We start from the raw sequence: 13,399 nt of genomic DNA on the forward strand, positions 1-13,399 counted from the left end.
TCCACACTGAGGGCTTCCCCTTGAGCTTTTGGAAATCACAAAATATCATTCAAAATACTTAAAACTGCAAACTCATGGCTGAGAAATAAGTCAGAGGCTTCTTTTGCATGGCCTGTAGACAGCATCTTTCTCAGATCCGGTTTACGAATAGCTTCGTGGGTTTGTCTAATATAGCGCCGGGATCTGAAAGGTACAGAAGTGTCACGCACACGCTCTCAGGGGCAGCTTCTCTGTCCACGTTGCCCCGCCGCCCGATGCACGTGTCATTTCCTCCGTTCAGATAGTCAGGAAGTCGCAGAGGGAAATGCAGAAATTGATGATTTGCTGGAGAGGCTCGGCGAAAGTGACAACGCTGTAGTGTAGCGAACAGCCATGCCTCCGTGGTTTCTGTTCAGAAGGTTAGTTTAGCTTTAAACTTGAGTGAAGGATGCTTCTGCAAAAATGGCTACTTGAGTTGATTTTGGACCGCAGAGGCACTTAATTTGGGACTTATTTAGACAAGTGCCGCTTGGAGATATAGATCAGCTCCTTCCCATGCCTCTCCCTGCCCGCTCTCATGCCTCCTCCGTGCTGTTGCTTGAGTTCCCGAACGTGGTGCAGAGCAACGTCCTGCTCTTCTACAAGTTCACCCGCTGTCCTCATGTCGTCCTCGACCAGTTCGTCTGCATCGCCCAGGAGGACTACTGGCGCATCCTCAACCATGTGGAGAAGAACACGCACAAGGTGGAGGAGGAGGGGGAGATCGTGATGGTGAAGGAGCACCGGGAGCTCGACCGCAGCGGGACCAGGAAGGGCCACATCGTCATCAAGGTGAGTCATTTTGGAGTTATCCAGCCTGCTGTATTTTGGTTATATTTGTGAATTTACATGAGTGAAGCAGCAGCTAAGAGCACAGTTTCATCCTGGAAATGAGTGAGAATGAGCACATAAACTAACAAGGGAACGTCTGCTGTCCTCTCATTGTCTCGGGCTTGACTAAAATCTTCATTTTTTTTTGGTGTTCAAATACAAGGTTAAGTTATTCTGGTGTGTTTTGTATTTCTGAAAGTGGCTCAGTAAAGGAATCCATTTGACCTTGTGCTAGTGCACATCTTAATCCAACCTTAAGATGACACATCTTCAGTGTTTCAAGTCTGAGAGAGAGGTTAAGCCAATGAGCATGTTTAATCTCACCTTGAACTTTAAATAACATGTCGACTAAAAGCAGTAATTCAAGTTTTTCATGTATTTTTTTTCTCCATTTTTTTCCACACTGAGATAGTTCAGACCGACGTGCACTGCATCATTATGAATTGACCGATCCTCCTCGGCATCGGAGCGGTTGTTTGCTGTGCTTGGTTGATCGTTAAGAGACACCGTTAGCAGAATTAGTGTTTGCCGGAGCATTTTCTTGTTCGCTACATCGCGGCGCGCTCCAAAGCCTTTTGATCCTTCCCCCCCCCGACTCTCCAGAGGCAGCCAGGTATCGATCAGATAATGGGCCCCAATGATTCTCTTGGCCGCCGCTCCGAGAAAAGCTGTTGGCTCTAAAACACATCCAGTGGAGACGAGTCAATTCACAAGTGTTCGCGTTTCCGCTTTTGTTTTTGGCTTTGTTCTTTCTGTGTCTGACAAAAGTGGATGCCTTTGTAGTTTCTGTTCCCTGTCAAACGAGTCCCCCCCCCCCCGCCTCTCAGAAACCTCTGCTGTGGTGGCATTTAGCAGAGCTGAAATCAGAGTGAACTTTTTGCGTCATGGATTTGAACTTTAGTCGGAAAATATCATCTGTATTTTATTTATATCAAACCTGCATGAGTGACACCTCTGCTCTTGTTTTATTAACGGAGCTGCAGTTCAATAGCTGCGTCTTTTTAGTCCTTGTCGTCTTTGTGATTAATGTGGACGTATTATTCAAATTGGTGTTTGCGTGTTCCGGCAGTTTTCCTCCCCGGTTGATGTTTGTCTCTCTGACCTCAGGGAACCCCGGAGCGTCTGATCATGCACCTGGTGGAGGAGCCGTCGGTGGTGGACCCCACCTACATCGAAGACTTCCTGCTGACCTACAGGACCTTCCTGTCGAGTCCCATGGAGGTCGGCAAGAAGCTGCTGGAGTGGTTCCAGGTGGACAGCCTCAGGGACACGGTCAGTGTGTTCGGCTTCACGGTGGAATTCAGCCGTCCGAATATTCAGATGTTTGTGGATCTGTCTTTGTATAAGTCAGAGAAAGGTCAATGATGGGAGGAAAAAGGGAAGGCTAATGTTATAATATGTTATAATGTGTAATAGTACTTTCAGATGTCTCTTCACTGTGTGAGCGATGGCGTCGGGATCAGCCCCCGTTCGATCTTTATTCATGATGTAAATTCATGTGTCACATGCTGGTCGATGCCCGAACAGCAACCTCAGCTGTCCTTGAGCTTGGTAGTGATTTCTTCCTGCTTGATGCTTCCGTCGTCCATAACTTGGTTAACATAAGATTGCCCCTCCACTGTCAATAGTCTTTATGTGGTTATCAGGCTTATATATTCTTGAGCGCCCTTTAAAGAGGAGCTAATCCTTGATGGGAGAAAAAGTAGCAGGCTTTGAAGTAAAGGGAGCGTTCATTGATCGGCTGCCGCTCTATCCTTTGGCAAAGGTTACTACAATGTTCTCTGCAGAGTACATGTGTAGGAATTATTGTTTCCTTGCACATTTATTTTTTTTTCCCTTCTAATTATTGAAGTACAATGTTAAGCATTCAGCCAGTGGCAAAAGCCTTTTAAAGTAGCTGTAGTGGAAGTCATTAAAAAGCCTTCCTGCTGTTTCTCCCTTTTTACTTGCAAATGTTGTGTTTTGAAAGCAGATCTAGAACAGGCTTGCGTTAAAGATACCGTCTGACCCCTGGAGCTGCACTGTGCTACAGAAATAGAGCAATTTTCTCTCTTAGCAAGTTACTTTTAACCATTTTATTTAAATTAGAAAGAACTGCTGTATTTAATAGTTTAACTAAGACGCCACCTGAAGCCCATCATTTCGTATTATTTCCATCATATGCTTTTGCAACTACACCGTCACCTGCAGCGCGTCTCAATCTGACCTGATCAGTGGTCTGCCGCGCTTCTCAACGCTCCTTTCAAAGCAGCTCACGTTTTTACCGTAAAAGGTCTCCAGAAAGTGAAAATAGTTTTCTACGCTGTGTTTTGTTTCTCTGGTGAACAAAGCTGTGGCTGTGTTTCACAGGTGACCAGAATAGTGCTGCTGTGGGTCAACAACCACTTCAACGACTTCGAGGGCGACCCAGCCATGACGCGCTTCCTGGAGGAGTTTGAGAAACATCTAGAAGCAACAGTGAGAGACCGTATTTTTTTTTATTTTTTTTAAAGTGGCTTTAGTTTCAGTCTGTTTATAAACCAGATTTCTCACGTTATAATTTTTTTATTTATTTAATTTTTCTCCCCTTCAGAAAATGAAGGGCCACTTGAGGCTGCTAAACATCGCCTGCGCCGCCAAGGCGAAGTGGCGGCAGATCACCCTCCAGAAGGCGTCCAGGGAGTCGCCGCTGTACTTCAACGTGCTGGGAGGCAGCGAGAGGGGCTTCGGCATCTTCGTGGATTCGGTAGAGGAAGGAAGCAAGTCGGCAGAGGCCGGACTGAAGCGTGGAGACCAGGTGAGACCACCTGGTGGGGGAAGTGAAGTGCAGCGCTGTTTATTTTCTACAGCACGACAGTGGTTTCGATCAGTTTACGAAACAAAAAATGGAAGCAGAAACACTAAAGAAAGAGTCAAAATTGATTGATTTTAAACAATTTTAAACAAATTTAAACATTTTTTTTTTTAGCAGAATTCAGTGCGTGTTTGCAGAAACTGCTCACTTGCTGCCTTAGTCTTTTTTTTTTTTTTAATCCTCCCTTCTGTACTTGTATCCTGCTTCTTTCAGATCATGGAGATCAATGGTCAGAACTTTGAGAACATCTCCTTGTCCAAAGCTGTTGACATCCTGAGGAATAACACACACCTCTCCCTCACCGTCAAAACCAACATATTCGGTGAGTGAGGTCGAAGTTCAGTCAGATTGTACAGGATATTGCGTAGCAGAAACTCCAGTCGTGATAGAGACTGGCTGATGATCGTTTTCTTCCTCCGTCTAGTCTTCAAAGAGCTACTCAGCAGGATCATGCATGAGAAGAAGAACGGCGGCCCCCACATTCCCAAGATCCAGGAGAAAAAGGGCAACCGCTTCTCCATCCCCGACCTCCCCGGAGACATGGAGTTCCCCACCGACCACAAGAGCACCCGGAAAATGAAGGCCAACACCGTGTCAGGAGGACGGAACAAGATCAGGAAGATGCTGGAGAAGACGCGCTTCAGCATCCTGCCACCCAAACCCTTCAGGTAAGAAGGACGGAGCTGCTGGAGTTGAAGCGCTGATTGTTCCACATGAGTGCTTTCTTCATGAGTTCAAGTAAATGGGCACACCTCGATGGATTGCAACAAAAAAACAGCTGAAATAATTGTCATACAGTGACTCATAAACAGAGGAAAGCCTGACCTGAAAGTCAGTCAGATCCTCCTCTAATGCCTCAAACGATTAGTGAGCTCAGCTGGATTTATCTTCTGCCCTTCTTGCTGAATTGAACCTTCCAGAAAGTGAGAGAGAAGCACTTTTTATCCTCCTTTTAAAGCTAATGTAAGAAATAGAGCAAGTTTCCGCTGAACCTAATGCTTCCCCAAATTCAGATTCATTGTCAAACCTTGCTTTAGAGTTAATATCAATATAAGTTGTACTTTTTCAAATCTTGCTTTGAAATTGTGGCATTTACTGTTTTTTTTTTTAGCCTGTAGTACTCAGATGTACAAAGCTCTTTCTTCTTTTTCCACTTATCTTCAGCGACTGTATTATAGGTATATTACAAACCCGTAAAAGACGTCATAATCATGATCATCACCGCCCTGTAACGGCCGTCTCTGTCATCCATATCTCGCCATTGTACCGGCAGCATCTGGAGCGATTGTGCAGATGAGGCTCAGATTCAATATTCCAGCCGTGACGTGCCGATACACACTTGATTTCATCTCATCATTTCATGCCTCTCCAGGCCTCATTTAGCTTCATACTGAGTTAGCGCTGGAGGGAGAGAGAGAGAGAGAGAGAGCGAGCAGGAGGGAGACAGCGATGCTACCGGTAATTACAGAACCGTCTCATTCAATGTAAATTCACACACATGCAGCCGTGTGCGGCTCCAGTAATGATGATGGCTACAAAGCCGAGCAGTTTGCTGGGAAACTGAATGCGCTCCGTCTTTGAATGCACCAGGCATTCACGTGGTTATCGACCCAGCTGATTATGCTGCTTTCAAATGCCTTTTATTGTCTGGATTACGACTTAAACCGTTTCTTTTTTCAAGTCTTTGTTACCATTTAGATGGCACTTGGAAAAAAAAAAAAGGGACTGAGGATTGTGTACTTTTACTCTGTGTCATTGAGTGAGGACACAGCGGCTCTCAAGAGGGAGCAACACTGCATTCACCTTTGCTATAACGTCGTCACTCTCTCCTATAGATTTAAAACTTCATTGCTTCTCGAGCATCTGCTTAATAGGATTATCGCGGATAAGTTCATTATAGAAACCCAAAATGGCTCTTCGGTTGCTCGTTCCTGGACAATTTCAGAGCCACCATCGCTGCTGCTGCTGCGGCTTCTTTCCTTCTTCTTGGCTGACATTGTCCTCTACTTCAAACCAGGACTGTTTTTTTTTTTTTCTAGTACCACAAGGGCACACAGGCAATAAACAAGTTGTTTTCCTGCCAAATGAAGATGTCCCGCCGAGTGCGTTTGCCTTTATATGCATCCCGTATCGTCCGGCCCGCTTGATTTACATCCCACAGATTGGAAAGCAATAGACAGGGGTTTTAACCTGCAGTCTGTTTGTATCACGAGCGGAGGCGATTTAATGAGACGAGGATAAACCCCATAACTCTCCATGTCCCGTGAAGCCATTTTCATTCTCCGTGAACTTGTGTGATACAGTTCATTCGCTCACCCGTAACGCGATCACAGTAATTACTGTGTTATTAGATGTTTGTGCCTCGGTGAACAACACCATGTCCGCATTCACTGTGAACTGGCTGCACTGCTGATGAGATGAAGAGGAGGAAAAGAAATGAGAAATATTGGTTTCTAATACACATGCACAAGACTGTCCTTTCATTGAGAAAACATTCTCTACACTCAAACTGGAAGTTTGCTGTTCAAATTGCTGCACGTTTCCTTGCAGAGGCCGTTCATCATCAGGAACGGCATTGAAATGACTGAAATCAATACACAATCAAGGGTGTCAAAGACAAGGATCATGGGTCGAAGCAAAAGGCTCCAATCCGACTCACCAAACCACCAAATTGTAAAAATTTCAAAGAAAACATTGAATAATTTTTTTTTTAACAAATTCATTATGATTTGGAAACACAATGAGACGCGAGCCGAGATATTGACGATGCTGCCATGGATGATATCTGCCTCATTTCTCAAAGTCATGTTGTCAGGGCGAGTTTGTAAAAAACATGCATAATGCAACACGGCTGAGAGAAAACATCGGCATTTTCATTCCATACATATACTCTGCGCCACAACTAAGAAAAACCTCAATTTAATGGTTATAAAGGATATATTTTACCTGTCCGGCTCACTCGAGATGAAGTTGGGCTGAATGTGGCCCCTGAACTAAACCACCCCTGTGGATCACATGATCTGGAGGAGCAGAGACGCAACAACACACGTTCAGCTTTCAATTAAAACGCACTTGCTGGAAATCATTCAATAAAGGATGATTTATGTGCATTTCAAACCTTTATTCACTGATCGAATGTTTTGGTCCTTTTTTTAAAAGAAAGTTTGTTGTTATGCTGAACCACACTGCATTATGCAGAAACGTCTGTATCCGGAGGATAAATGTGTTTTAGCTCTCTCCGTGCTTCATGCTGCTTTCTGCTGTCTCGTGTTGCTTCTAAAGCTTTGCTCTCATTGTGGAAGTGGTCCTGATGTCTCTGCTTTTTGATTTCAGCAGACCTGTCAGACGTGTCCGATCTTTAGCTGTTGTGTATTTTGTTACCCTACATGTTTATTTATTCTGTTTTAAGTGTGTGTGTGTATGTGTGTGTGTGTGTCCTACACGCACAGATACAGCCACACACTGCTGCACTGGTAAATTTGATTTACTTCAGCAAAGCTATGTGCTTCTGTTCCTTTTCTTTCTTTCTTTCTTTTTCTTTTTTCTTCTGTTTCACGATTTTCAATGTCGTCTCTCTTCCCGTTTGTCTCCGCTGCTTCAGGGGCCTGTTTGGGTAAGACCTCTTGTGTAAATCGCCATCCTCCAATCATTCGATTCAGTATCCATCCGCATTATACACACACACACACACACACACACACGCACACACACACTCAGCAATGCTGCTGACCTTCACCGATGTGAGGAGAGGACTGCTTTTGTGGATTTCATGCTAATTCCTTTGCCACATGAATCCCTCTTTTCTGCGAAGTCAAGGTGTTCCTCCTCTGCAGTTTCACATTCAGACTCTGCAGTTAAACTTCTGTTCGCCATCAGGTGCATTGTGCTCTTCACATTAACTGTGGAAGCATCGAGGGGTCAACTTATTATCACAATTGATTAGAGATTTATTTATTTTTTTGTTCTAAAGTGAGCACACCTGGTGCATAAGTAAATCACTTGTTTGTTTGCATGACAGTCTGTTTTGACTTTATATGCTCAAAATGTGAATATTATTACTGTAGACTCTCCCCTGGAGCTACCCGCATCTTAGTGTAGTCTTTTGAGCCCTGTGCTATCTTTATCTGCTTCATTTCCCCCCTTATCTGCTCTCTAAGTCTCCCCTGCCTTTCTCTCCTTCTATTTCATTAGATAAAAATATTAAATCCTGCTAGTTTCTCCCCTCTGGTACCTTTTTTTTTTTTTTTTTTGTCGACTTTCCACCTTTCTCTCCCTTTTTGTTCGGTCCTGTCTGCGTTCTACCTGTCTGTCGCCCGCCGATTCAGAGATTACAGAGGCTTTACTACAGAGGCGTGTAGCCGTGTCAGTGGAAGTCCTGCATTACTGCTCCGTGTTCAGGACATACTGTACAGTCGTACACTGGCAGGGAAGCTACGATTAGTATGCAGGCAGAACGAGACGCTGCAGTGACTGACCAGTGCTCAAACTCACAACAATTCCCTATGCAATATTCAAATCTATGCAGCGATATTTTTTTTCTTTTTTCATGAATTGATTGCATAATTGAATAGTTTATATTCAGTCTGAATTACTGGAAATTAATAAAAAACTGGGCTGCAGCAGTTTTCACCACAGTGTTCAAGGTTATTCTTTCCCAGAGTGTCTGACTTTCTGCTTGTGGATTTCTCTCCAGCGAGCCGCCGTTTCCATCATGCATCTGCAGATCCAGACACTTTTAAAGTAAAGGTCGATGTTTACCCGTCCCAGAGTGAAACTGAGGAGTCCGACAGAAAGATGTGCATCTCTCAGACAGCACACGTCCCGCGAAAGTCATCTGACTGATCTGAAACTCTCATGACTTTCAGATGCGCGCCCCTCTCTCCGCAGCGTTACGCCGCCATGCTTCGTTTCATTGTCCTGCCCGTCTGTGCTTTTTGGTTGAACTTTGTGCGTCGGACGCTCAGCTCATTAACCCTCCCCACCCTGGTTTCCCCCTCCAGTGACGGCGGCATGGGCCAGTCTCAGGACGACAGCATCGTGGGGACCAAGCAGTGCCGCCACAGCGTGGCCATCATGCCCATCCCCGGAAACCTGTCGTCCAGCAGCCCCGACCTGCTGCAGCCGGCGACCAGCGTGCTCGACTTCTCCAACCCCGCAGGTAGGAGGGAGGGGACGTAATCTGGTCAAAGCTGTGAAATCCTAATCTTCTCATGCTGTTTTGTTTGGTTTTGGAGATTCAAGCTTCGCACGCAGCAGGTCCGCAGTGTTTTGGAACAGCCGGATTTAGAATTTTTAATCTTCAGCTAAAAGGATGAAAGCAGTTTTTATCACGATGTTGAACATTTTTCTCAAAGATGAACTTGTTTTACTTTGCTTGTGAAAGGTAAATTGGATTTGTGTTGTTTCACTATCGTAAATTCAGCCCAACATGTTGCCAAAGACTCAAAAAAGCAAAGCACACGGTACATACATGGTGTAAAGTGATCACTGCAGAGGCAGGTGGATCTAAGCGCTTCTTCATCTGTAAATGTTGCCAGTTATTCCATCTCATCCTCTCATTTGTAGGAATTCTTGTCATTTACACTGTGACACTCTCACCAGAAAACACAATGAGTGCTAATTTAACTACTTCAGGACATCGAACACATTTATAAATATACGTTAAACTGAAACAGCAGTTACCTTGTAATAATCCACGTGAGTAATGCACACTGACACAAAAGTGAAGAATAAATTGATGTATTCATGCAAGTAAAACCATCATTACATTAATTAGCATGTGTTTTTAACCTTGGCGCCCTCAGCCGGTCCCCGAGTCGCTCAGGGTTCTCGGTCCCAGTTCACAGCGTCTCCTCCGAAGCTGTTTGCCACACTCGAGTCGAGACCTCAGACTCATTGAACTGCGTTAACCACTCGTGGAGTGAAGGACTGCGGTGCTCAGCGAGCGCCGAGCGACGCTGTGCAAACACCCAGTCACCCTTGAACAGGATCGCGTGAAGCACCTGTGTGAGGAGCGCAGTGCGGGAGACACTCGGCGGGCTGGAACACAAACTCTGGCTCAACCTCTTTATATGTATTTCTCCTTGGAAAAAAAAAAAACCAACCTGAGAACACTCACTTGTGCTGACGAAAGAGGACACAGCCACTCAGTCGGCGCAAAACCATGAAGCTTTCTGCCAAACACACACACACACACACACATCTTTTTGAAGTGTCACAGAGCTTTTGCAGAATCCTGTGTGTCTGACAGGCATTAACCCTCTGGACTATTTTAATCCTTTCCTGTCCGACGGGTTTCTGAGCCTATAATTATTTCTGCTAACATGGAGCGTTCCCTGTGGATCCCTACATGTTATTTATGTGTAAGAAGTAGATGGAGATGGAGAGAGTGGAAAGGCAGAAGACAGTGAGAGGCGAAATCTGCTTCTGATTTATTACACCGGCCATTCGTCAATGATCTGTAGACACACACACACACACACACAAGCACGCGCACACACCTGCATGTCGAGCTCTCGTTTGCGGACCTATATATCACATGTGGTTGTGTTATACCAGAGCACAAACACACACACACGCACTAAAAATGTGGCACATTAATCATCCACCGTTAGGTCGGGTTTCCTTCAGTCCTCCTATTAGCTCTAATAGTTTATGCTAGAAGCGCCTGTTCAAACAAAACATCTATTTCCAGATGCCGCGCAGAGCTTGTTACGCCACCAGAGTCTTACCTCTGATTACATTAAAGCACAGATGTGAAGCACATATATTTCTGAAACACAAACATCTCTTTACTTTTCTCTATACTGGCTGATGTCGACACCATGTTCTCGCCCTCTGCTGCCAATTTTGGGGGATATTTTAGCGTTTTTATGTGTTGATCCTGTTAAGTTCTGGTTTCGGATCGGTCTCCGTTTGTGTTTTTATGATTTCAGGCGGCTCCTGGGTTGTTTTAAGGAGCCATTAAGGTGGTTTTTATGCCCTCATGCTGGCATCAGACATTATGTTTTCAGTTTGTCCATATGTCCGTCTGTCTGCCGTTCCCGTTCTCTTAGATGCCGCTGCGATAAAAGAATGAATGCAGGGATTTTCCTCAGTGCCTTCATTAATGTGAGTCTGGAGACGATAATGTCAGCCTCAGCTTATGGAGCAGTACATGTAATTTTAAAGGACATTTTTTTCAAATTTCTGTTGCCATATTATTCTATTTTTCAGTTCTGACAATTATGAATCATAGTGAAGAAGTAGTTAACACTTGATTAAGTGTTTTGAACTGTACCTTTACCCACATTTTCCTCGTGCATTGTTCATCTGTCATTCAGAGGATCGCAAAGCGGCTCTAGTGAATTTTCTCTGTCGGTGGAACACGAGCACATTTTCAATGACTGCTGTTTAAGCCACTTGTGTTCGTTGTTGATACATGTAACCCCGCATGCAGCCGCACTCTCATTTCCACGGCCTCTTTTCTCCCTCTTCTCCAGTTTCCCTCATTTTACCGGCGATGATTTTAAGCAGATGTTCCAGTGTCGACATGTTGAGCCATATTCTTCACGAGTAGAGTAACTCTGGAGTACAGACTCGGCCGGTCTTCGCTCTTTTTGTCCTCTGTGATGTTTCCGACCGCCGGGTCTCTTTGTGCCTCTCCCACACGCCCCTTCTCTTGTAATTACTGTGTTTTTCTCTTTTTCTGTTCTGCTTGCCAAGCCCTGGGACTGTATTGTAAGTATAAATTCTTTCACTGCCACTGTCAGTGTGCTTTATTCCCAAGTGTCTTTTTGCATCTTAATATAGCTTTTATTTAATTCATGAGCGTTTTTATTTCCCCCACACTAATCTTTGTATGTGTGCATCCACGAGCTGCCATTACCAAGTCTTGAGCTTCAGTTTCTTCTTCTTCTTTTATTTTTTCCTTTTTCATCTCCTCATATGAAGTTTTCAAGTGTCAGAATGTTTAATACCTCAGAGGTTAGGTTGTCATGTTTGCAAGATAAATTTAGTATCAACAAAAAAAAAAAATATCCCAGCATGCATTGTACCATCTAATGCATTTTTGCGATATCTTTCCAAAAATTGTGACTTTTACACTGTGGAGGCACAAAAAATTCAAAGTTAACCGAGAGACGTTCTGAAGGAGTTGTTGCTTTTAGTCCCTCCAGGTCTGATTGTCGCAGTAATTAAAACACAAACCCTGTCTTTGAGGCTTAAAAAAACCTTAAAAATCGTCATTTTCCTTTACATTTTTAAAAGATTTTAAGCCATGTTTTTGAACTCATCTCCAACTTCATCCTCAGCTCTCCTCTCAGGACTTTACACCATCATACCCAGCCGCCTCACACGTGTGATTTACGCCGTCCGACTGTATGATCGAGTGACTGGAAAAGCTTTGGCAAACACAGAAGCGGGGAGGAGGAGGAGGAGGAGGAGGAGGAGGAGGATTGTGGGAAGTGTGTCCGCTCTCGTAGTGCTGTGTTTGCAAAAACCCATCAAGCCTTGTTTCCCAGTGTGGAAATCTTTTTTGGCCTCAGTCCACAAATAAACCCTCTGGTGTTGATGAAAATGAACGATGCTTTATTAAAGATGGTAATTGATTGGGTTTTTGGCTGGGTCAGGCCGTGATTGTCCCGCTGCGTACAGGGCGGGTCGCAGCCCCTCCAGAGGATTAAACAAGATTACGCCCTCTCTCCCTGGATGTGATAGTTGACCATTTATCTAAGGGCTTCCCACTCTCTCATCACAAATCACAGCTAATGAGACACGAAGCATTTAGCTTCCAGTCAGCCTGCTCTCGCCACCCTGCTGCACATAAACAGTGCAGCAGCACAGCGGGAGGAGAGAGAGAGAGAGAGAGAGACGCACTTTACATTAGCATAGAAGCCGTTTCTTAGTATCGCACAATCCGGTTTCTATGCATGTCTCCATCTTCATCAGGAAGCCAGTAATCGCGCTCCTAATGTAGGAAGTGTACAGGATCGCGTGAATAAAATCAATAAGCTCAGAGTCCATAAAGAGGTCATACATCACCGAGAAAAGACCGCCAGCATCAATATTTCCTCACTCGAGGAAGCCGCGAATGCAAATAGACAAAAAGCCGAGTGCAAACAAGGTCCGGGTCTCAAACAAAGCTTTCCAATACTGGCCTGCAAATGAAGCAATAAACTGGCACCACGATAGAGAGCATTCAGGACCCACTAATGATGGACGCCATATTAACTTGACCTCCATGTCACTTTCACCGTTTAGGTGGATCCAGTAAACCCTGCATGAATTTACACACACACGCACACACATAGACACACACACACACGCTCACACACACACACCCACCTCCAATCAGCAGAAACAAGCAGAGGGGATCATTATCAGCACTCACCCCAACAATATTGTGATTTGCTTTGCCGTCAGCTTGTCATCTGTACACACTCCCGCTGCTGTAATAACGCCAGTGACGATGCTCCAGCTGTAATCTAAACCCCGCATTATCACTCTCACACTTAAAGTACCAGTCACAAGCAGATCAGAGAGCCACATAATGACTTTCTGTCTCTGCGCTTCATTCATGTCCATTTGCATGAATATGCACGTCAACAAGCACATTAGTCAAACACACCTTTTCTTTTCATTTCATTATCTCTCTCGTTTTCTGACTTCCACAATTACACAATCCATATTTTGTACCTTTTAGGGCGATTCCTTTGACTTGCATCCATTTCCTACTGA

The 13,399-nt window shown here is 44.6% G+C and overlaps 1 protein-coding gene across 3 annotated transcripts in view; it reads left to right on the forward strand.

The window, feature by feature from the left end:
- rapgef6 (Rap guanine nucleotide exchange factor (GEF) 6) overlaps positions 1 to 13,399 on the forward strand; it is a 74,141-nt gene that overhangs the window by 40,208 nt on the left and 20,534 nt on the right. The window contains exons 7-15 of one of the 3 annotated variants that reach the window (XM_030100603.1): positions 658 to 810; positions 1,957 to 2,121; positions 3,199 to 3,306; positions 3,422 to 3,625; positions 3,896 to 4,004; positions 4,107 to 4,350; positions 7,284 to 7,295; positions 8,683 to 8,840; positions 11,387 to 11,401. In XM_030100603.1, the coding sequence (XP_029956463.1) occupies positions 658 to 810; positions 1,957 to 2,121; positions 3,199 to 3,306; positions 3,422 to 3,625; positions 3,896 to 4,004; positions 4,107 to 4,350; positions 7,284 to 7,295; positions 8,683 to 8,840; positions 11,387 to 11,401 (1,168 nt within the window). The remainder of the gene's footprint in view (positions 1 to 657; positions 811 to 1,956; positions 2,122 to 3,198; positions 3,307 to 3,421; positions 3,626 to 3,895; positions 4,005 to 4,106; positions 4,351 to 7,283; positions 7,296 to 8,682; positions 8,841 to 11,386; positions 11,402 to 13,399) is intronic. The other 2 variants (XM_030100604.1, XM_030100605.1) reach the window with 2 other exon arrangements.

Source organism: Salarias fasciatus, chromosome 10 (assembly GCF_902148845.1).
Source record: "Salarias fasciatus chromosome 10, fSalaFa1.1, whole genome shotgun sequence".
In the NCBI taxonomy this organism is placed as follows: domain Eukaryota; kingdom Metazoa; phylum Chordata; class Actinopteri; order Blenniiformes; family Blenniidae; genus Salarias; species Salarias fasciatus.